General features: G+C 42.4%; 1 protein-coding gene and 1 long non-coding RNA gene across 2 annotated transcripts; both read right to left on the bottom strand.

Moving 5' to 3' along the window:
* Positions 1 to 1,099: 1,099 nt before the first annotated feature.
* LOC142020574 (uncharacterized) lies at positions 1,100 to 12,053 on the bottom strand. Its single transcript, XR_012647449.1, has 3 exons — positions 11,923 to 12,053; positions 7,357 to 7,414; positions 1,100 to 1,174 (listed from the first exon to the last, which is right to left on the bottom strand). It is a non-coding gene; the product is annotated as an uncharacterized LOC142020574 (long non-coding RNA).
* A 7,509-nt stretch (positions 12,054 to 19,562) lies between these two features.
* RRAD (RRAD, Ras related glycolysis inhibitor and calcium channel regulator) lies at positions 19,563 to 24,947 on the bottom strand. Its single transcript, XM_075008477.1, has 5 exons — positions 24,864 to 24,947; positions 24,323 to 24,689; positions 22,640 to 22,713; positions 21,818 to 22,022; positions 19,563 to 20,456 (listed from the first exon to the last, which is right to left on the bottom strand). The coding sequence occupies exons 2-5, from the start codon at positions 24,675 to 24,677 to the stop codon at positions 20,179 to 20,181; spliced, it is 912 nt and encodes a 303-aa protein (XP_074864578.1). The 5' UTR covers positions 24,678 to 24,689; positions 24,864 to 24,947; the 3' UTR covers positions 19,563 to 20,178.
* Positions 24,948 to 25,282: the final 335 nt, after the last annotated feature.

Genomic DNA, 25,282 nt, shown 5'->3' with positions numbered 1-25,282 from the left:
CTGTTACTCTCGGCAAAGTAGTTCTGATATGAAAGACTAAAGCCTGGAAATACCCATATTTTTGTGCTAAAACTGGCTTTATCTTTACTGACTACCAAAGCTGACTTTCAAGCATCCTAGTTGGTGGTGCAGAGAACAGTAGCCATAAAATGTCAGTGGTCTGCTCAAAGCCTATCTAGGTACAGACTAAGACTAGATCTACACTGGCCACGGGAGATCAAACACTTAGGTTCAATCTTCCGGGATACGGTTTCATGCATGCGTGAAACAGCGCATTCCAGGAGCAATGTCAACCCCAGAACTCCTTGTGAGCCACAAGGATTAAGGAATGTCTGTGGGAGGAGTGCTCCCCTTGGCATTCTGCATATATCACAGCAGCATTTTCAACTCAAAGTTTGGCTTTCAATCAAAATAGGCTTTTTTTTCTTAAGCTGAAAAGTTTTCAATTTATGATTTTTTTTCTAAAAATTCTGATGTTTCCATGGAAAATTTTAACAATTATTTTACATAGAAAATTTTTTAAAAAAATAGAAATGTTCTGTTTTTGAATTCTCAGCTCTTTAGGCAAAATTAAATGACTCTGACCTTTCCCTTTTATTGTCCACTTTGAACTCTCAGGTTCAAACCACTTCACTAGTGCAAGATATGGGTGTAATAATTAATTTGCTATGGACAAAAAATGAATTGCCAGAGTCAAATATATTGCATTCAATACATGTTTATACCATGACAATGACTGTCTCCTGTGTTCTGTGGTTACTAGCACTTTGAGGATTGGAGAGAGCTAGTAGGGATTAAAAAACAGAGACAACTATGAGTGAAATTGACTTTTTGATATATAGTTAAAAGGTCATTTTTTATAATGGCCTATTAATAGATAGCATGTTAGTCTGACTGTCTTCTCCTCCTTCATACACCAGTTTTGCCCTGGTCAGACTCCATTAATCTTGGTGGAGATAAATCTGATTTACACTATTGAGAAGATTCAGGCCAATGAATCTTTAACTGAAGTCTGAAGTATTTTTCACACAATGAAACAAGATGATAGATGGTATAAAAGTATTTAAATTCCTACCTTCTTCAGATACAGTGGGAATGACCCACCGTAATTTTCAGGTACCTCAATGTGTTCTTTGTTGCTGGTGGGATGCACTGCAGACAAAAATGGGAACACCTGTGGAAGAAGATTTAGCTTCTTAGTTTTGTCAGAAGAAAATGAAAATATTTCTTAATTTAAATGCTCTCCTGGCAGCCTGTCCCTTGTTTCAAGATCAGACCACAGATTTTGATCCCATAGTGATGGGCTACCACCCATGATGTACTGGCATGACTCTGAGCCCACCTATTCTGCTAGCCTGGACCCCCTTGTCTTGCTGAGCGAGTCTTTTAAGCCTCCTCTAGGACATGCAGGCAGGGCCACACCCAGCTGCAGAAAGACACAGGCATTGAGATCAGCTCTTGGAAGACTCAACTAAAGGAGCTTACTTAGGTGCTCAGCTGCCCACCTCTCTTGGAGTACAGCCGCAAAGATATATTGTGAAATCAATGTGCAGGAAGGCTTGCACAGCCTCTCCTCTCCCCCCCGCATTATGAATTGCACAAACTGGATTTCAGAATAAACAAAAACAAGCTTTTAACTAGAAAGGGTACATTTCAAGTGGTTATAAGAGAGAGCAAAGAAAACAAAGCAGATTATCTTAGTAAATAAACCAAACATGCAAACTGAGCTCAGCACATGCGATCGTTAGGAACAAATTGTCACCATGAGTGCTAAACAGACTGACAGATTCTTAATTATCAGAGGGGTAGCTGTGTTAGTCTGCATCCACAAAAACAAGTCCTATGGCATCTTTATAGACTAACAGATTTATTGGAGCATAAGCTTTCATGGGCAAAGACCCACTTCATCAGGTCCATTTCCAGTACAGCAGTGTTTCCAGATCGGAAAAAGTGGGTCTATCCCACGAAAGCTCATCACCTAATACGTTGTTTTGTTAATCTTTAAAGTGCTACAGGACTGCTTTTTTGTTTTGTTAAGATACAGACTAACATGGGTACCTCTCTGTGACAATTATAATTGATGTTGATAATCCTGACCCTGAGGCATTGCAAGAAAGTGTCTTCTGAATCATCAAAGAAAGGTTAAATTATCTTCAGTGTAGTTTCAGGCTTTGTCCGCACTACACAGCTTTCAGCAACACAACTGCATCGACGCAGCCATGTCGCTAAAAGTCGAGCAGTGTAAATGCTGTTTGTCAACACTTTTGCCACCAAAGTACTTCCACCCCCCTACAAGCCACACTGTTGACAGGATGGTGTTCCTGCTGATGAACCATTTACACCTCCACTTGGTGTAGCCAAAGTTTTGTCTTTCAGGGTGTTTTTCTTTGAGCACCTGTGAATACCAAAAGTTCTGTCGTTCACATGGCAGTGTAGACAAAGCCTTAAAATGTTAAGTGCACTTTTAGTGATTTGGGCGCATGTCATGCACTAACCACAAGACATGCACTATCGTCAGATAACCTACTGTATAGAAAACTTCACCTGTATTTGCCTAAGTGCTTTGAGAACCAACAACCTCTGCAGTTGAGTACTATTGGATTGGTGAATACCTGTGTACTAGTTTTATATTTTATTCATTCTATTGTATTCTATTCGTAATGTATAACTCTGTTAACCAGAGTAACCCACACCCTGTACCCACAACATGCCAGAAAACCGAGCTTTTACTGTATTGAAGAGACCAGAATTATGTACAATGGCCTCAGATTTTTCCTAGCAAGACTCTGCACCCCAGCCAGACTCTGCACCCTTCCTTGTTTCTGCACCTTCCCACCTGGCCAGACACCCTACCCCCAACCCACTGCTGCCCCTTCTCCCTTCCAGACCGCCCCCCCAGCCAGATCCTACACATGCCCTCCTGGCCAGACATCCTACTCTCAAGCCTGCCCCTACATCCTCCCTCCCACTCAGACCCCCACTCCCAGCCTGCTCCAGCAACCTGCCTCCCACTCAGACCTCTGCCCTCACCCCCATCCCTATCCCACTCCCTGGCAATCCCATCCTGCACGTGGAACTCCTCATTCTGGCCTTGCCTCAGAGCCTGTGGGAGTTCACAAAATCTACGAACCCCAGAACCCCAAAGAGTTAATCTGGCTTGTGGGAAGTCGTGAAACTTGGCCCTCTTCCATCCTCCCCCTCCAGGGAGTGAGATATATCAGCTGGGGGCAACATCAGTGAGGGCTGAGGTGGTGTTTTTGACAGGGGTTGCCTCTTGCTTCTGCAACCCCCAACTGATTTTTCTGTGGATCATTGGCCCCAACCCAAAAAAGGTTCCCTACTCCTGCAGTAAATAAAGGCAATGTTGAAATCTTTTGGTTTTGGACATTAACATTTTATTTTATGTAAAATTAAGTTTGGTAAACTAACATGAGAAATTTAAAGCTCTTAATCTGTTGAAGTATTTTGATTTTGATTACTATTTCCTTTCTTATGGGTTAAATATGCTGCCTTATGTTATAGCTCCAGGAGCTATACTGAATAATTACTGAAATAATTAATATACTGATATAAATAATATACTGAAGAATTCATTATTTAAGGTGTTCAGAGATAAGTGATGGCATGTTGTTGTCGTCATGAGTGGCTGGCTGGTGGTCCACGAAAGGTTTGCATTGAGTGTGGAAGGACTCAGGCCAAAATCTTCGAGAACCACTGCTCTAATCCATCTCTGCTCAGATAAGAGATGTGGAGATGATATGGAAATGGCAAGTATTTTGCTGTGGGTTAAGCTAAGACCATCCTATTACAGGTCCATCTTCTTTTATGCTCATTGTTAGCAGCCTGACACCAAACAGCTAGAGTTTCAGCCAGTGTTCAGCTATTCCAAGCAGCAGTAGGATGGATAGTAACTCCTCATACAGGACCTGATTTTGAAAGATGCTGTGTGCGTATAACATCTCTTGAAATCAGTTTTGCTGCATGCTCTCCATCCCTCTTTCTATTAGCTTTTGGTCACAATAATCTTAGCTCTCTAGTCTGGCAGCACAACTAGAAACTGCCCCCTCCTGTACACTTAATGTGACAACCTGTAATTGCTACGCAATCCTTAACACTCCACAATAAATGTCTTGAAGGCCTTTAACAGCTGTCAGCTGTCATGACGATGAATAGGATATCTAGCTTGACAGAAGTCGGAGTACCTTTTATACGCTACTTTCCCTTGGTGTATTTTTATACTTCACGGATTCTCTCCTATAAAATGCAAAACAGGTAAACTCTAAATATGGCTATTACCACACCTTGTTCAGTATGTTTAGATAATATGATGTCATCAGATCTCCTTGCTATGCGTAGCATTGTTTCCCACTGCTGGTGCACTAGTATCTTCAGTATAAAATGTCACAAAAATGGTCATGGTTGGTTGGATCAATAATCCATCTAGCCGATATCCTATTTTCTGACAGCAGCTAATGCCAGGAGCCCCAGAGGGAATGAACAGGACAGGTAATCAAATGGTTCATCCATCCCTTGTCATTCATTCCCAGCTTCTGGCTAGGGTCACCATTTCTGCCCATCCAGGCTAATAGCCAGTGATGGACCTAACCTCCATGAATTTATCTTGTTCATTTTGGAACCTTGTTATAGTCCTTGACTTCACAATGTCCTCTAGTAGAGAGTTTTCACAGGCTGACTTTCTCTGAGCTAGGAGCTGGACCCGCGCGGCTGCTACCTGACTTCTGGCTCCCCAAGGCGTAGAGAGCCAGGAGCACGTGCACAGCTGCTGCCCATTTCCCAGCTTCCCGTGCCTTGCGGGAGCTGGGAGGAGCACTGGTGGCTGCTACCTGGCTTCCCATGCCACTGGCGGCTGCTTCGTCTTTTCCCACCTCCCTGAGACGTGGGGAGTCGGCAGCCCACCCATGTGGCTGCTGCCCAGTTCCCATCTCCCTGCACCTTGATGGAACTGAAAAGAGTTGCCCCCGCATGTCTCCCTGTCCCGTATTTGGGATAGGGAGATATGGTCACCCTACGTGTGTCATAATGGGTGGGGAGAGGGAGTGTAATCGGGTAGCAAGTGTGAAAAGTCTGTACCGGGGTGGGTGATAATAGGAACCTATTTCAAGGCAAAGCTCTGAATATCAGGACTTCTATAAAATTCAGACATCTGGTCACTCTTTGTGTGTGTAGAGAGTATATACCATCCCATGGAAACTGAAATCACAAGTGATAACTCTACTCATCAAACAAATAAAAGGGTAACAAATTTTATATATTGAATAGCAGCTGAGGAAGGAAGATACACGATTACCGCTCATTATTCTAATACAAAGAAATATAGGTGTAGACTAGCTTTTTAAACCTGAGAGAATCCACATTGTATTATAATATACAATGCTACTGCAACAGACAAAGAATGTATTACCAAAAAAAGAAAAAAATCCGAAAAGGTATAAAGGATCCACAAAACAAGGATATAATAAATCCTCTCTAAATGATAAGGAAAGAGCCTTGAATAAGCAGGGACTCCTTATAACCCTTCACAAACACTCAAAACACTTTTCATTGAATACTGGAGTGTTGATAACCACAAATCGGGAGAAGTCACCAAGCATGTGTCTCTTTGGTACTAATGTCTAGACAGCAGTGCCTAACATCAAGAAATGTCCATGAAGAAAATATTCTTCCACTGGAAGTGAGTATGTACACATGCATATGAAGAGGTGTTTTGCCAGTGTTTGGGTGTATGTGGGAGACAGATTTACAGTAAACTCTCATATGTGGCATGCTATTATCTGGAACTCTCAGATAACCAGCAGTTTAACACTAAGTAAATTTTAGTTACGTTTTCCATAAGTGCAGTACAGTGAACGGAAGTACAGCAAATACAGTGTAAGTTGACAATGTACAATACTACTGTTAGAAAATAAAGTATCTGCATACATTTTGTTTCTTAAAATCTAATCTTGTTTTTCTTTAGTGTTCTGCATTGCTTGGTAAACCTCTCTATTATCCAGAATACTTGAATATCTAGCAACCTCCTGGTCCCAGAGCTGCCAAATATGAAAGATTTTACTGTATTTTAAGTTCTTTAAGCCTTTCATCACTGACCTCCTGCAGCGTTTTGTACTTGTGTCCATGTGTCTCTAGTCTTCCTGGCTCATTGCCCTTATCAAGTGATTCCTCTTTCTATCTAATTAAAGGTGCATTTAGTAAGTGTACCTTGATCAAATGCATTATGGATTTATTGTGTTCTGAGCTTTCATAATTATATTAACATCTCAGCTCATGAAGGATACACCCATGGCAGTTTACAATATCCTTGAGGAATACATTTGAATCCTGCTTCTTCCCTGCAAATAGTGTTTGCAAACCTCTGAGCGCTTCCAGGCCAATGATATGGGAAGATTTTTGTCACGATATCATGAGCCAGACAACATCACCTCACAGCACCACACAGCGGCATTATAGATGCTAACCCCAAATTCATAGAAGTTTGGGTTCAGTTCTCTATTGTTTAGAACTCAGCCTGTTCTGGTGGATTCCAGTCCTTCTCAAATCTTTTACTCAGCCATCTCCAACTTCATGAGTATGGAGCAGTTGGTTAATGTGGCAGTGATAACGAGCTGTGGCTTCAGCATTTGTAAATGTGGATAGAAGTAGTGTTTGGAAGATATTCTGTTTGCTACAAAATAAGGACTTTTTCTGGGGAGGGACAGAGAGAGTTGCATATCCAGAATTAAACGCTTGGGGCTCTATTTTCTGTTGCATTGGATCTTGTGGCCATTTATACCTGAGTGCAAGAGTTCTGATTTGGTAGCATTTACACCCACTTCATACAGCGGCTTTACTGGGTGCACAACAGTGAAGAATCAGGGCCTGCACACATTTCATCTGATGTAATTTACCTCCATGTAAACTTGGCTGAGTAGGGCAGCACCTCACTGAGGCCCGATTCAGTAAGATTCTTAAGCATATATTTTAGCTTTAAGCACATAAGTAGAGAGAGCAATCATGTGCTTACAGTTATTTATGTGCTTAAGGACTTTGCTAAACTGGGGCCTTACATTGGTAAGCAAGATCAGAATCAGCCCCGATAGGTGTTGCTGAGACAGAAATGTCAATAGACCTGTAAAATCAATGTTGGCATTTAATATTGTTTTCCTCTTTGTTCCCAAGAACGATACCTGATAATTTATGCTAGAATAATGCACTAGCTTATGTTCATTCTGTTAGAAGAGGCTTTTTTTTATTGTCTAACATGTAGGTTATTTATTTCATGGAGTCTTGCACTACGTACCATAGTATGAGCATAGAAACCTAATGTGCAATATAAACACCATACGTAATATCACTCACTTGAATAACAGAAGAGTAGACCGTCAGTAGCCAGACAGGAACTGTATGTTTAGACACCCTAAAATTAAATGAAAGCAACCATACATGAGTTGGAATTCACTTAACAATCATTTTTCTTAAATTTATCAGACTTAAATTCTCTGTTTTGCCACTGAACTCTCATAGCAAGATAAAAGTGATGTGGCAAAACATGGTTTAAAAATAAATACCAGGGCCCATTTGAAATAAAGTCAGTGATCTAGAAATATACACAGATCTCACCAGGAAATGTGTAGACTGCACACCAAGGCAGAACTGGCAGATACTCCTAGGCTATGTCTGCATTAGAAGCATTTGTCTACCAAAGTTACTGTTGGAAGAGATGTTCTGACAACACTTTTTTTTGTCGCCAGATTGCATCTACACATATAAGGAGATCAATCTTTTGATCTCCTCTGCCCACAAAAGGGTCCCCTAGAGCATCTTCACAGCTTTTTTTGTTGATAGTTTCTGTCGACAATGCATTTTGTGTGTAGATGCTCTGTGAGTTCTGTCTACAACACCCCAGTTGACTACAAAGTCTCTAGTGGTAAACATAGCCCTAATGTAACAGAAGGGGTGCTACATGCTATAGCTAGTCACCCCCATTTTTGAAGTTATGTATTCAGTCTTTTCTATTATCAATTAAAAGTTTGGATGCATTTTGATAGGACTAGAGTATGCACTGCATCTAATCAGTGAAGAGTTTCACCACTAGCAGAATTAAAGGAGGCTCCATGCTCATTATGGTCATGAACCACCCCTCCAGAAGAGAGGGCAGTCCTCAGCCTCCCCTCTGGGGCTGCCAAGAAGCATTGCACTTGTGACAGTGACTTTTGTGATGCTGACACGTTTTGAGACTGCCAAACCCATTTAACTGAGTTCGTAATGTCTTTCAGTCTGTGTGGACTCAGGTCAGACTTCAGTCATGACGCTGCTGCTGCTGCTTTTTTTCCCCAGCATTGAAAGGCCAAAATCCTTTGAGGCCTGTTGTGTTGGGTATTGCTTAATTGGTAAAGAAAGAGGTGCCAGAGCCTAAGCGAAACAAAATGGCACCCTTTCTACAACATGCCTTGTGCTCACTGTGCAGTGTAGAATTGCATGCCTTATTAAATGCCACTGATAAAAAGAGGTATCAGGACTGTAGAATGGCATGAGCTGGGCTTCAGTAAGCTTTGGCACAAATATATAGCACAAGAAAGTTCCTACCCAGAAGACACAGCAGTAAAAATAGTCAAGATAATGAAGAGTGGGAGGGCAAAGAATGAAGTGACCACCCCAAATCACTCCACAGGTCAGCAGCAAAACCAGGAACAGAACCCAAAGACTTCTAAGCCCAGTCCAGTGCCTAACCACTGGATATGCTGGTCATCTAGCCCCCATATTTCTGATTTTATTCCAAGCTTCACTGAAAGGTCTTTGTTTAGTTAACTATTTAAACTAAGTGTAACGTCTGCAACACTTTTCTTGTAGTGAGGTTCAGCCAAATAACAGATTGTCAGAAGCACAACACCATGGTTTAATACCCAAGAAAATTACTTTGTAAAGGAATAATCTTTTGCTCTTAAGCTTGAGGAACTGTAGCACTTTTGTTTGGTCACTTAAAACAGGAGAATTTTGGTCATGTGGCTTATGGTGGTTTTGTGTGTCCGGTGTTTTTTAAGGACCTGTAAAGTTGTGCCCTTGTTGATTCTTTCTGTTGCTTAATGAAGAGTTGAAAGAAATTTTTAAATCACTTTTTTTTCTTCTTTGCATTTCACGGCAGAAATAGATATGTCTTTGCTGGAATGTACTTATATGACTGTAGAACTAGTTGGATTATTACTTCACAAAACTAAAACCTTAGCAATTTAAAGGAGATGGAATATTTAGTCAGGCTGTTTAAAAATTGTTTGCTTAGTTTTATTAACACCTGTTTAACCTGAATTTTGTGCAAACACTTGGGCAGGAAGCTCTCTTTGTTAAAGTTCTCTTCTCCTTCAATGGATGCAAGTAGTTAAGTAGTAGAGAAGCAAAAGCGAAAACCAAGACTTAATACTCCTGATTGTTTCTAGTGCAAAGACACCAATCAGAAAAAAAAACTTTTTAAAAAATCTTGCAAGCTTTTTGATTCTTTAGGTTGAATAAAGAAAGAGGCACAAACATTTTTCTTCCGTAGGTCACCTTTAACATAACACTGTAGGATTATTTTCAGTCACTGAGTTCAAATAACTTGGGCTGCTAGTAGAACTTTTACTGTGCTACGTTACTTTGATTCAGGAAAATACTGGCTCACACAAGCTCAGTCTGCCTTAAATATGCTGCTCATGTTTTATGCTAATTTACGTGGAAGCCCTTAAGACAAAAATAAAGCAGAAAACCAAAACCAGAACAAAACACCAGATCAGTACCTAACATACAACAAAACAAGTTGCCAGGATTTCTAAACTTTTATGTTGTCGAAAAACTTTTGCTTCCTTTCAAGCCTAGGAGCTTCAATCTAATTGAAGGATACCATGTTAATATTTTAAATGGTCTAAACCTTGAATATTGTTAAACAGAAATATTCAAAAAAGGGTAAATATTTATTAGGAACCTTGGCTTGCAAGGCTGGTATTCCTAATGCTCTTGGAGTGTCAATGAACAAAATTATTACAGCATATTAGCCCTTAAAGTAGATTAAATGATGGTACCATGGCTAGAAATTGGACAGATTGTGCCCAATTCCCAGTTACCTCCATGAAAGATAAACAGGTTGCAGGGCTGTCACCAAGTTGTATTTATTCTACAAATGTTAGAAATATCAAATATCAAGATGACAAAATACATGAATAAATGAAGAACAAATATGTTTCTTATCCACACTATATAAGCCACAATCAGAGAATTCCAAGAGAAAATAAGACATATTTGTTCAATAGAAATGCTTAAACTTATTAAAAGACAAACAGCAAGGCTATGTCTAGATGGCATTCCCCTCGTGAGAAAGGAATGCAAATGGGGGAATCTGACATTGCAAATGAAGTTCTGATTTGCAAATTTCACAGTTTATTTGCATGAGAGATTTTGGCCAAAAAAAAAAAAAAAGGTCATGTAGACGGGGTTCTGTTGTCGAAAACCCCCTTCATCAACAGGCCCTTATTCCTCATTTTTTTTATTTTTTTTTTTTCAGGGATAAGGGCTGTTGATGCAGGTGGCCTTCACTGACAGAACCCTCTTTCATGGTTTTTCTTTTTGCACGGAAAACACTGCTGACAGCGTGATCACATGAGATTATGCAAATGAACTGTGAGATTTGTAACTCAGCACTTCATTTGCTGTGTCTGGTTCCCTCACTGACATTCCTGTCTTGTGAAAGGAATGCTGTGTAGACGTAGCCCAAAAGAATGAAAAGGAAAAATCACTTTTCAAAAGCCACTTATGATTGCTGTCAGACTTAGTGTGGAAAATTTGGAAAAATCCATGATGTAAAATAAATTAAAATATCTGACAGATCCCAGGGCATAGAGCAACCAACCCACTAGCAAATGAATCATTTTGATTTCCTTTGCTTTAATGTGTGTATTGAGCATATGAGTTATTAATCTATCCTAGTTTTCCTGATGCTTTAAATTTATTATTTATCAGGGAAAGAATATTTGATTTGACACTGAGAAGAGTAATGGCAAAAAATAAAAAGCTGACAACAAAATTATTGGGGCTGTAATCCAGCAAAAAACTTACATACTTGAAATGCCATTGACCTTTATACGAGTAAAATGAAGTACCCATGTAAGTGTTCGCAGGATCATGACCAAAGTCCTATTAAGTTCTTCTGCATATCAATTTTAGTTGAGAATTTTTTTTTGGTTGTTCAATAAATGGTGGCTTGTACAGTTGTGCCCTAGCCCCGGAAACGCTTAGGCTTAGCTTTACTCATATGAATAGTCCCATTGAATTCAACAGCGCTAGGTTGGCATGGGAGTAAAGTTTTAAACAATGCATATGATACATCTTTGCAGGATTGGGGCTTGGTTTCTATTTTTAATCAAATAAAGCCAAGAGCATTACAGTATTTTGTTCTTGTTAATTGCTTCCCAGACCTAGAAGCATAGTTTCAAATTTAGATCCTTCGAATATTCAAGACTGTTGCAACACAACTATTCAGTAAATCTTTGATTTTTAGGTTAATTTTCTCAGTTGCTCTGTTTGGGTGTATGCGTCTGTCAAAATGTTCTTGACCAAAACACAGCAAAAAGAAAAAAATATCAGATGTTTCCTATTCATGAATTCATCTCTTTCCTCATTTTCACAAACCTTAATTTTAAAAAAAAACCAAAACTTCTTTTTCCCTCCCCTCGCCCCCATTTATTATTTTTGGAGGCTGTATAGACCAGAGTTTCTTAAACATTTTGAGACCACAGAACACCAAACAATAATATTTTTAATGTGGAACACCTATGAAAATTTTCTTCAACAAAAAAAATAATAAAATTGTCAGACCAAAAATACCAAACAGCAATATATACAGCAACATAAAAATGAAGTAATTAAATTGGGTATCATAGCAATGAAGAAGTAACACTGTACCTGGTTTTAATAACAGGAAATATAGCCTCATTGTAAACTTTGAATTATTCTTCCAAATGCTTGTGGCATGCCTGCGAGTTGCTCACAGAACACCTGTGTTACACAGAGCACAGTTTATGAAATTCAGTCCTGTAAGGAATGCAAAATCAGGTTTTATTCCATCTGAGACTGCCAGGAAAATATGTGATGACTGGGTGACTTTCTGGCCCCATTGAAATCAATAGCAAAATCCTCACTTACTACAAAGGGACTAGCATTTTACCCTTTTTTATTTTTAACTATTGGTCCCTGTCATGGCCAGCCTTCTGAGGCAACCTGAGCTCAGCCTTGCCTGTGATACAGCAGCTGTCCCGGGTCATGTTGTTTTCATACCTTTCTCTGCACCTAGGAGGCCTGGAAAATTGAGTGTCTCACAAATCACTTACCTCCAGGAACTAGGGCTTTAAGGAAAACACTACAGATTGCTGGACTCATGATAAAACAGGGAGAATTGCAACACAGGGACTCAAAAATAACCCTCGAGGCACCATTCAGCATGGCTGACTGGGCTGTTGAAAGCCTAGTTGTGGCACACTGGGGCAGGCAGACTGTTTGCCCTGCTCACATGTTTCTTGGAAGCAGCTGGCAAGTTCAGCTCCTAGCTGTAGGGGTGGCCAGGATGGCTCTGCATGCTGCCCTGAGCACTGGCTCTGCAGATCCCATTGGCCATTGGAATCACAGCCACTAGGAGCTGCACAGGCGGCTTACAGGTGGAGGCAGCACATGGAGCCAACTCTCTGACCCTATGCCCTAGGAGAGTCATGACAACTGCTTCTGAAAGCCACCAGAAGTGATCATCACATGGAACCCAAGTCCCCTGCCTTAGCCCTGAACCCCATCCTGCATCCCAGCTACGTCCCAAGGCCAACGCCCCACACATTCTCCACTACCCTGCACGTCAATCCCCTGCCACGGCCTTGAGCTCCCTCCCACATTCAGATTCCCTTCTGGAACCTGCACCCCTTCCCACATGCCAAACCTCTCAGCCCCAGTGGAGCCCCTTCCTGACCCCACAAACCCTTCATCCCTGGCAGAGGCATTCTTAGGATTTATGGAACCCTATGCAATACGGTTAAATGGGTGCTCCTATGCCCAAGCAACGAGGGGTCCTGTGGCACCTTATAGACTAACAGAAACGTATGAGCATGGGTCTTTGCCCACGAAAGCTTATGCTCATACGTTTGTTAGTCTGTAAGGTGCCACAGGACCCCATGTTGCTTTTGCAGATCCAGACTAACCCGGCTATCCCTCTGATACCTATGTCCAATGGCAGCAGAGGGGATAACGATGAGTTTATAATCATCAGCAACATGCTAATGAATAGTTTTAAAACAAATTTTAAACTAAGGTCCTGTAGAAACTGACAGGGGTTGGCAAATGCCTGTCGTTGAATGGGTTCATTACCACTTGAATCAGAGGGGTAGCCGAGCAAGCCTGTGTCTTCAAGAACAGCAAGAAGTCCATCGGGGCTCTTTCACAGGCACATCTACTAATATAATATGTGCCATTATGTGCCAGGAATGCCCCACTGCAATTTACATTGGCCAAACTGGACAGTCTCTATGTAAAAGAATAAATGGACACAAATCAGACATCAGGAATGGTGATATACAAAAACCTCTAGGAGAACACTCCAGTCTCCCTGGACGCTCAGTAACAGATTTAAAAGTAGCCGTCCTACAACAAAAAGTCTTCAAAAACAGATTCCAAAGAGAAACTGCAGAGCTGCAATTTATTTGCAAATTTGACACCATCAACCAAGGACTGACCAGAGACTGGGAGAGGCTGGCCAATCACAAAAGCAGTTTCTCTGCTCTTGATAGTCACATGTCCACATTAACTACTGACAACGAGCCACATCCTCCCTGACTGAACAGACCTTGTCAGTTCTGGCCCTCTCCTTGATTGAGACTCCCTCCTTTTTATAGGCCTATATTTAAATTCTCATCTGGGAACCCCCCACTCATGCATCTGATGAAGGAGGTCTGCCCACAAAAGTTTATGCTCCAAAATGTTAGTCTTTAAGGTGCCACAGGACTTATTACCACTTGAATGGCGATTTCACAGGTTCTGATAATCGGTCTGGCAGGGTTTTCACTTTTAAATTAACTAGATCCCCACCACCTCCTGCACCCCAGCCCCATCATTTCTGAACCCACTCCAGAGCTTTTACTTCCTCCCATACCCCAACCTCCTGCCCCAGCCCACTGAAAATGACAAGGATCACAGAGAGTCAGTAAAGAAGGGGAGAGGGGATGGAATGAGTGGGGGTGGGGCCTTTGAGAAGGAGCCAAGCCTCAAGGAAGGGGATGGGGGAGAGGTGCTCCATTTTCTATAGATAAAAAATTGGCAACCTTATATAGTCTCAGGAGTTCTGCTTGCCTCACACAAGCAACCTCACTAAGCCAATTTCTGGTTTTGATAACCCCATTACCCAGCGTGAGTACAGCCCTAGTCCAGCAAAGATGTGAACACAAATTTAACTCCACACACTGTGGGTAGTCCTGTTGCTACAGTACATAAGGTTTAGCATGTGTGAGTCTTTTCAGGATCAGGACCTGAATGCACTGATTTACCCTGCATTTACTTGAAGTAGGGTTTGGCCAATTACTTCAATGAGATGACTTACATAAGCCCTACTCACAGGGGTAAGAAGCTGCAAGGTTAAGGGGTGGGTGGAACATACATTTTCTCTTTCACTGTCCCTGTCCAGATACTCATGTTAAAATAGTAAGTAGTGCTGGGGTTTTCAGCCGCTCATCCTTGTGGAAAGTTCTTGAGTTAAGAGAGACAGAAACATTAAAGTGCTCTACATGCACATAGTCCATGATGCACAGAGTGGCTTTAATGAGTCACATTCAATCTCCTATAAAATGCTATAGATATTTGTATGGTTTTAACCATTTTCATCACAACCCCTTCAAGATGAAATCAAAGTAAAGTCCAGGAAGATACCTAGACTGCATCACAAAGGTTTACAAACATGATCTGGGATTTGTTTCCTGAAATGGATATTAGTAACTCTGTGAGTGTTTAGTTAACCTTCTAACTTGTCTGTTTTGAAAGCGTGCCTTGCAGTCAGTAAATTAAACATAGTCTGTTGTTTCTTAGAGGGCCCTCTGAAATGCATGGTATATAAAACTTTTCCCAAGAAAAATCTTATTCAGGCAACACTGAGCTGCCCCCCCACTCACATTCAGACAAAACACTCAATTTTTCTGAGCTAAATCCTGACCCTGGTTTATGCAGCAATTAAGTCAGATAAGCTCCTTGCAACTGCATAAAGCAGCTGCACTCCAGAATAATCAGACCTTCAGTGGTGCCTGAGGGTGGGGCAAGGAGACCAGCACCTGCTGGGAGCAGTTCCAGGTTTATGGGTTAATGTTCCCTCCACATACCAACTCAAGCAGCTCCACTTGTATTCAAGCCCACTGACTCTGCCCCCTGGGGTAGCTGGAGGTTGTAACCTCTGACCTGGACTGGGACCAAGGCTCTATATTTTTGAATGTGGTGTTGGGAACCAGGGAGTTGTGGGAGGGTGTCCTTGCACCCTTGACTGACTGCCTTTGGGGATGATGTTCTACCACCCATTGGTTCACTTGTTCCTTCCATGTTCCTCAAACTGTGTATCTGGGGGCTGGGTGAAGCCAGAGAGCTGATTGCTGCATGGACTCTTGAGACCATCCCCTGCAGGTAAGCCTCAAACACTCATATCCCAACTCCACCCCAGCTCATGCTTGTTGTCACTCCCCTTCAAACCCCACCCCAAAAACTCAGCACGGTTACACGGTTCTCAGTCAGATTATTCAGGCAAGGGACTGTGGATAGGTTTGTCCTTGCATTTGGTCGTAGGAGGTCAAATCCTGAGAGCTTCTGAGCACTTCTGACTGCGATTTGTTGCAGCACCTCAGCACTTGCCAAGATTTAGGCCTTGACTCTTTTTTGATGTGTGTTCCTTTTAAATCTCTCACATCTGGCATATTTGTCTAATTTCACAGTATATTGTGTATAACCTCTTGCCCCTCTATATAGCTTCCCTTAGCATCAGGATAAAACATTTCAACCTTGTTTTGTACCTAAATCTCTAGCAGAAAAAGCAATTTCAGTTAAGAATATGATTTTTTTTTATTGAAATGAGCTTACCTTCGATTTCTGATTAGTTTGCCATCTAGATTAGAAAATCATTAATGTGAAACTAACAAAATACTGACCTGCCACGGTAGTAAATATTCAGAATCTTTTCTAGAGCAAGAAAGATCTGAACTTTATACTCAGAATAGTACCTTGCCTTTGACAATAGTCACAAAGTTTCTACCCTTTCCTAAAACTGTCAGCAGTTTGTTCCATGACATTTGCTCTCCATCACAGCAGTTAGTTAAATATTTTGTTAACATGTTTCTAAGCATACTCACAAAACAAGCTTCAGAACCATCTAGGCAAAACACTGACTACTAGTAGTACTCACTTGCACAAGGCAGACTGTGACTCCCTTACCCTTGACAAGCAAGGACCAGTATGAACCTTCAATGGGACTAGAATGAACAAGGAGTTAAAGTAGCTCTTACTTTTGGTAAGGGAATGAAAAATCTAACCTGTTCGGTACTTTTCTTGTTGAAAGGAAAGTGCTTCTTACCTCATTGTGTTCCTTGAAGGGCAGAACATAACACTGAACGTGAAATAATAAAGGCACGATGGGTTAATTATTTACTTTCTAATTAAAAATGCACCAATCACTAAGCAGGATCCTTAAAAGTTAACTGTGCATTTAATTTACAGCTCATCTTCTAAAAGCTGATTATGCAATAGTTCATCATGAAGCTGTTAGCATTATGGGAATTCGTGGGATTTTAGAAAACAACATACTTTCTCTTTTCAGCTCCCTTGGAACAGTGGGAGTCTTGTCATGGATTTGATTGGGAGAAGTACTGAATTATAATTCAAGATGAATGTTGGTGCAGAGGAAACAGTGGGGATCATTAGGATAAGGGTGTGTTGTTGAGTGTTTCTGTACTAAATCCTTACTTTCAGGGATTCCTCCATTTCAGTCTTCAATTGGACATATAATTAGCTGTGTTTTTTTAGTAAAGTTAGGTTGTATTGTGCACGCATGGCTGACCTAGCTCCCCATGGAATATGCATGTCTTGCAAAATGTGCATGGAATGAGACCCTGTTCTGTGAGAGCTGTTACTGGCCTGACCACTGCCACTGATTCCTTCAGTTTCATGTAGATTTGACATGTACATGCTATTAATTTGAAAGTTTAAAAGCTATTAACTATGCAAAAGAACTAGATTCACATACACTATCATTCTGAGCTTACTTTCCACTTGCAGATCTCAAACTGAAAAAAAAAAAAAAGAGAGATGCTTCTGATACTCTTAGAAACGGTAGGTGGAATTTTCAGAGGCCTTGGGAAGAAACCAATGAGAGCTGGGCACTCAACTCATGTAAATGCAATTGAAAGTTCCACCTAATAACATGAGGCTGGAAGAACTTCATATTAATTGAGCCCAGTAATTTTACTGTTATCATATAGGAAATGAATTGGGTTAGAGTACTATTAATTATCAAATAGCGGAGGCACCTACATGACCTAATCTTGAACTGGGACCCATTGTGCTAAAGCCTGAACAAACAAAAGAAATACACAAGAGCTATGGTTACACTACAGTGCTCTGTCAACAGAAGTCACTGTTGGGAGAGTTTTCCCAACAAAAGTTCTGTCCACAGAGCATGGCCACACACAAAAGCCAGCTAGGAGAATGCTCAGCCCTGTCTACAAAGCAGGCAGACCCTCCGGCTGCTCTCCCGCCAAAACAGCCACCTGGAAACAGCATACAGGGCTGCTCATTGTTCTGGATGCCCTGCCTGTGGAGAGTAGGGCCCCCCCCCGTTTTTTTTTGTCAACAGAATCTATCAGCAGTGTTATGCTCCAAAGCTTTGAGGCAAGATGAACTTTTTGTGTGTGTGCCATGAGTTTAGTTGACAAAAACAAAACTTGCTAGTGTAACTGTAGCCAATGAGTATTTTGAATATATGTAAATATACATATTACACCAAAGGAAAAGACAGTATAATCATGGTCTCTTTAGATGGTCTGTTTCATGTAGTCCTATCAAGTGACAATGCTTTCTATATAAAGAATTAAATACCTTGTATTATATAAAACCAGGGTGTTCATGCATATGTTCAAGATTAAGTATTATCCAAAATCCTGTTCTTGTGAATTCATGAATATGGAAAAGTGAACATTATGCATTGTAAATCACAAGCACAATTATTAACCATGACCTTGAGGAGGCTCTGCAGCCACATTCATATTGTAGTATGAAGAATATCATTGTTCCTTGCATGACCCCAAATTTTAAATCAAGAGTGCAATTGCAGCACCTGCCCTCTTTGTTGTAAATTGAATTAAGACCCCACATTCAGTGAATCAACATAGCTGGAGTGTCCTACAAACAAAAGAAATCTAACAGTATCAAGCCTGCAGTGGTCATGAATGAAGGTGACTAGAAGGGGAAAGCTTCATAAAACATAGGAAATTGTAGTTTTGCCATTGAATCCAAGGGGAACAGATGAATCAGGATGTTTTGCAGCAGAAATAAAGCTCCAGTGTAGACAGACAACTATTTTACCAACACTAAGCAAGATTAGAGTGATTATGGTGCAGCAAGAGAACTACATTCATTTGAAATTTCCAGGGGAAGAGGGTTAGGGAAACAATCACCTAAGTTGAACTTTAACCAGAAAAACAAGGTTAACACCACTCATGGAGATTAATGTGCTCTTTAACCCCTGTGTTCAAGAACTTCCTTTTAAAGGTGACCTAGCAGCATGTGCCTATTGGCACCTTCATTCACTACAGATTGAGCAAAGAGTGCTACTTACCAAAGCACCCCTTCCTCCTGCAATACCTGCCTATTCCTTGGAGGTCTCATGGTTGACCTAGCTTGTGAGCACTCATGGTGAATTGATGTGCAGTAGTGATTCTGTATATCAGAAAAAAAGTAAGATGCTCCCATACAAACTTGGTCATGCAAGCTTGAGAGTCTGATGCTAAATAGGAGGAGAGAACTGGGAGAGTGTTTTGGTGCGAGAGTGATGGAGTAATAGCGTGAAAACTAACACTAGTTGAACAAGTTATTCTAAGACAACTGCTAGACAAGCAATCCAACCTCAACAAGGGAAGAAATCAGCAGTGCTAATGATAATTAAGCAGAAGGAACATCAGCTGAGTGTTATGAGCCCTATAGGCTAGAATGGCATATTGTCACTCATGAGCCACAATGCTGCCAAATGGAGGCTCTTGGAGCTGTTCAGAGATATCTCATCTGCAACAGGCCAGTCCCTACTGGCTCTTGAGGAAAAATGGTTTTACCTTACCCCTAGTTACTGAAATGGAGATATATGGGGCTGCTAGTATCAACATGGCCCAAGAGCCAAATCCTGTTTCCATTACCAATATAATTTATCCTAGTAGAGTAATATTGGACTATTATGTTGAGGGTTTAACAAACCCACAATCCATTATACATGTTTCCACTGAATACAGATTCAAGATGAATTAAATCCTTTAAAACCTAGAATTTAATATGCATAGAATCACATCTGCATACAGATCTACTTCAGTTTAGAGTAATGCTAGCAGAAAGAGACATAGTATAATGGAAATAACTTTATTATAAAATCTGCATGTAAACAAGTAACAAATTGAGTAACAATGGAAGTGCAAATTAATGTCATTTATTTATTCTGTAGCTATATTTTGCTATCTCACATTAGAATGCTGTTTGAACACCAGCCCCCCAGCTTTGAGTATTTCATTGCTTATTTTTACTAAAAAAAATGTACGAGCCTGCGTACAAACATTTAAGTTTTGCTCTGCAAAGGAGACAAGTTTATGGTGATATTTCACTTCCTCTCCTCTTTGTTTCCAATATCCACAAGACAGGAGGCTATGTAACAAGTGTATGCAGTGAAAGTGTGCATAACCCCTTACATAAAATTAGTTCATTTATTTGCACACACCGATGCTTAAACCATTTACCATTGAAGAAATCAATGTAACTTCCAGGTCTTGCTTAAGAACCTTATAACATTAAGGAGAGTCCTAAATAAGTCTTTTTTCCATCACCACGTAGGTTTGTCCATACTTTCATAAGTCAAATGCTTGTTCACAACCCTCGTGCAGCATCTGGTCTTGGTGAAAGAGTCTAAAGCACTGATAAATCATGGCAAGACTTTGACTTTGCCTTGAAAGCCATTTTCTTATTGTTCTTTGCCACAATTCTCCCAAGGAATCGCTTTGCCTTTTTACTTATGCTTTCTCTTCTTTTTGTGTTGGCCAATCTTCTGGCATTGTCTTCCTTACTATCTTTGCGAAGTCTGATTTGTCGAACAATTCCTTCAAACAGGTCCTTTACATTGTGATGAAGAGCAGCTGATGTCTCGATGAATTTGCAGTCGAACACCACAGCACAGGCCCGTCCCTCTGGAAAGAAAGAGGCAAGTGAATGACATTTCTGTTCATGCATGTTGGCTTTCCTCAGCTGCAATGTGACTTAAAAATCCCCTTACTAGGGGAATATGGCGTTTATACCACTAAGGTACTTCAACGTATGTTGAGATGAGCATTTCCAATCATGGAGCCACAGAGAAGGCTGTCCCTGGTCTTCGAGACTATCAAGATATTGCAATCTGATGGCACATAAGGCAACAGATGGTTCCTTAAGTAGACTGGCCATTATTGTTCAGTTTAAGTGAGACTGACAAACATGTGGGCAGCCAGCATAAGGCTCAGAGTGTATCACTCCTTTCAGGTGAAAGTTCCAGCTCAGCTGGGCTGCCATGTTCTGGAAACAGCATAACCAGGGAGTTTTCTAAGATGGTTCCAAATAAGGCATGTTAGAGCTGGGAAGGCCAAGTCAGGAAAGCATACATCACTTTAGTGTAGTGAGAGCTGCATGCACCATGAGAATTTAATAGTTCAGATTAAAAGCTACTTTTGGCCACTGCTGAAGCATGAATTTCCATGCTCAGCTTGCCGTAAAATAATCCTGAATTTATAAATTTAATCAAATTTGTGCAGAGCAGTGTCAATAAGTGGGTCACCACTGGAGCAAAAAAGCACTTCCAGCCATTGCACCAGCAAGTGACAGCTCTAAGTTGTCCAGGTTAAGTGCCCTGTACAGCCTAGCGAGCCATCTAAAGCATGGCATGAGACAGCACAGTCACCAACCAAGTTCATCAGGGTACTGAGGAGATTCTACAGCATTCCATCAGTCTTTATTGTTAAATAGAATTCAGTGCTTTTGGTAGATGCCAGGTGGAGTTGTGGCCATTGCAATAATTGGCTTCACAGAAAAGGCCCAGCATGGACTCAGTCATTAGATCTTCATTTCTAAGGGATTGTTCAGTCTATTTCCTTATGCTCCCTGGAGACTGCCAGTTGTTGGTTTTATTTCCACCTCTGTCCATTAGGACTAGGACAGAGAAACACCATCAAGCCATTTTGTAAGTGTCATTGAGCAGCCAGAAGATGGCTGATGACTTTCAGGGTCACTATTGACCTTGAGATGCATGGAGTAGTACCCAGAGGCTGCTGCTCTACACCACTTTACTACTGCAGCTTCAGGGCACAATGCTAAAGAGTCACAAATCAAATCAGCTCTGCTTTGCTGGCAGCTTGCGCCTTCTCTGTGCTCCAGACTTTGAAGAGTTTGGATCATAGACATTCCATGTTCAGCCCTGCCCCTCTCAGCAGCAGAGCTGGACCCTGTTCCACAAGGTCAAGATCCTCTGCAGCCTGGGTTACCGATTTAGACTAATTCGCAAGTTAGTTGCATCTCTTACCATCTACTGAGACTTCTCTGGATCGGACGAGGTCACTTTTATTCCCTACAAGGATGATGGGGATATCTTCTGCTTGTCTTGCTCTTCTTAACTGAATTCTCAGTTCTGAGGCCTTTTCAAAGCTAACTTTATCCGTCACAGAGTAAACAATCACGTAGGCATCTCCCATCTTCATACAATGATTCTGAAGCCACTGGCTGTCATCCTAAGAGGAAAAAATGGAATGACTTAGTGCATTGAACAATCAGGAATCATGTTACTGCTGGCTTTTAATTTGTAAAATGAAAGGATTGCAAGATGGTGCTTGACAGTTATTTTACTACCTTGCTCTTGAGAAAAATCCCAATTTTGGGCATGAGACATGCTCTCGTTCCCCAAATGGCATCAAGGCCTGGAATGGGCCAGATTGACCCCCCCATTCATATTCTGTTTGATAAGCAGCTACTCACAGGACTGTCTTATTGGTATAAGAGTGTTTGTGCAAGTAACTCCACACCAGCAGGGCTAAGCAGTTAAGTCTGGCCCAAAACACAGCCTGAAATATCCCAGCTACTAGGAGTGAGTGAATATAGACCAAAAAGTCCATATTCTATAGGCCTGTCTACACTAGCCGCCTCCTTCAAAGGGGGCGTGCTGATCAGAGACTAGCAATGGAGGTGCAGTGCTGCATATGCAGCACCTTATTAGCATAATCCCCCCCCCCCCCCCCCCCCCCATGAACTTGGGGTTGCTAACTTGGAAGCAGGGTGCACTTCAAAGTTCCCTTACTCCCAAAATGTTTGATCTCATAGTAACCCATAAATAAAGACTGGCTATACATACCTGCTCCCATATGTCAAACACGATGAGAGAAGCTTCTTCTCCATCGACTATAATTGATCTGTTATACGTGTTCCCTACCGAGAAAAAAATAAGTGTTGTTGGATTTCATTGGCTGCACAAATCTTGGCATTCAGAACACTTGACATGATCCATTAGACTAACTCAGCTACCCCTCTGATACCTGACTCAATCTTCAAAAACAAGAAACCCTGTGGCACCTTCTAGACTAACAGATATTTTGGGACATAAGCTTTCGTGGGAAAAGACCCGCTTTGTCAGATGCAAGATTCTTTCCTCACGAAAGCTTATCTTGCATCTGACAAAGCGGGTCCTTTCCCATGAAAGCTTATGTCCCAAAACATCTGTTAGTCTAGAAGGTGCCACAGGACTTCATTGTTTGACTCAACTACTGTCATTAGTACAGTTGTTGCTTCCCAAGTGTGTTCTTATCTTATTTGCTATTTATAGGATAGTTGGAGTATGATAGAAGATGGCCTAGGATGTGCAGTATATTCAATGAATACTGTTTCTCTGGCAAATTTTGTACCTAGCCCTTATTTTTTAAGAATACATGGTGTTCAAGTATGACTTAAGTAGGAAAATTCAGAATAAAGACTATCAGTTGATCCTTCACCTATGTTGTTACACTCCAGTATAATAGTATATTTAAAAATAACCACTAGTCCAGGCACTCTGAGTAGGGATTTCAGGATTAGACCCAGGGTGTACATTATGTACTATGTCCCATCCCAGAAATTTCTGCAGTTCATCTGCAATAGTCAGGCACAACACTAGTGATAAGCCTACCTCTGAATTTTCCTGCTGATGGGGTATGAGTGAGAACTTACTCCTGTGACTTTTTGAAACTTACTATTTGGCTTTTTAGGGGTAATGTTTAAAAGCCTGCTGACTGCCTTACTCCTCAAGGGCAAAACTGAAAGAACTTCTTCAGACCAGTTTCAGGCAATTGCTTGCAACCAATATGATAACTTAACATACAATATACAAAACAGCATAAGGAACCAGCACTCCTTTGTAATGTAATGTAAGATCTACTGATGGAGAAGCTGGGTATTTGTTACATGAACTTTTGTAAAGCATCTGGTTTGTGTGTATCTTAAATTGTCAAAAAAATAGTTCATAACCAAACTTAACTACCAAGGCTTTTTATGCCACAGAAAGTTTAATTCATGCTCTAGAAACCAAGCTTTTCCATCAAATAAGTAGCACAGTGGTAATCCCAAATAAACTACATTCACACTAATCTTGATCTAGGGATGGACTTGATTGAGTTAATCATTAACTCAAGTCCTACTTACTATGCATTCAGGCATTAACAGCATAATCATCATCAAGAGGGGCTCAGTGCCCCTTGGTGTGTGATGCCTCTAAGATTTCCTTCCAAGACACTAACATGCAGGAATGTTATTGTGCAAGCAGCATGAGTGACCACACACACAAATGGCTGTTTCTAGCCTGTATCCCCTCTGCAGGTGTGCAGTGATGGGAGCACCCCCCTTGCAGGACACACCCAGGTAGACCCCTACGTTGTATCTTAGTTCAAGGCCAGACCCTGAACACAGACGGCTCCGGGCAGCTCCAGCCAGGGCAGGGCGAAGGACCAGCCCTGGTGCAGGACCTGCCGGCAGTGCCGCTGCCCCGGGCCGGTCCCGCCGCGCTCACCTGCCTCCTCCGCATCCGGGCAGTCGTCCACGCCGCCGAAGATCCTGGCCAGGCTGGTCTTGCCCACGCCGTGCTCGCCCAGCAGCACCACCTTGTAGAGGCGGCCGTCGGAATCGCTGCCCGAGGAGATGACCGAGTCGGAGGAGTCGGAGGCCCAGCTCTCGCGCTCCGGGTTGTACGAGGTGCAGCGGACCAGCGATGAGAACTCGCCCAGGGCGCCGGGCGGGACGGACGCCTGCAGGTCGCGGTCGTCCACTGGCATGCTCCGGCGGTGCAGCGGCTGGTGGGCGGCGAAGGGCGTGCTGCAGCGCCGCTTGTCCAGGTAGCGCAGCTTGTCCCCGCGGTTCAGCGTCATGGGGGCGCCTGGCTGCGGGGAGAGCAACCGTCGCGGTCAGGCGCCAGGGGTCTCCGGCTCCCCGCCCGCCCCAGCACCAGAGCCTGGAGCGGGGGGACCCCGGCGCTGTCCGGTCGCCACCTTCTCCCCGAGGGGGACCCCGGCAGTGCCCCCTCCCCGGGGCTGGGTCCGCTCGGGCCCGCTTACCTGGGGTGGAGGCTACGCAACAGAAGGGAATTCCCGGCGGTAGCTGCTCCCTGTCGCCGCGCGCGCCCAACACCTCCCGGCCACCTAGTCCCTGCTGCCGGCAGCACGCGCGCTGCGCTCCCATTTATAGCGCGGCCGCCCCAGCCCGGCCCCGCCCCGGTGTGACGTGTCAGTGAGGCAAGCGCCCCAGCCCCGCCCCTGCGCCCCCGCCTCCGGGGTTCCGGGGGTTCCAGGCAGGCGGGTGATCGGCTCCACGCCCCCTGCCCGCGCCAGAGGGAGGCAGGAAGGGAGCGAATACAGGGTCCTGGCCGCTCCTTGGGCGGCCCCCCGGGCTCCTGGGCATCAAGCAGTTAAAGTTCCTGGGAGGTTCAGCAGGACGGGAGTGCGCGTGGTGCCTGTAAAGCAGCTCGATCGGGATC

The sequence above is a fragment of the Carettochelys insculpta genome, chromosome 14 (genome assembly GCF_033958435.1).
Source record: "Carettochelys insculpta isolate YL-2023 chromosome 14, ASM3395843v1, whole genome shotgun sequence".
NCBI lineage: Eukaryota > Metazoa > Chordata > Testudines > Carettochelyidae > Carettochelys > Carettochelys insculpta.
This window is presented reverse-complemented; position numbering and strand designations above follow the sequence as displayed.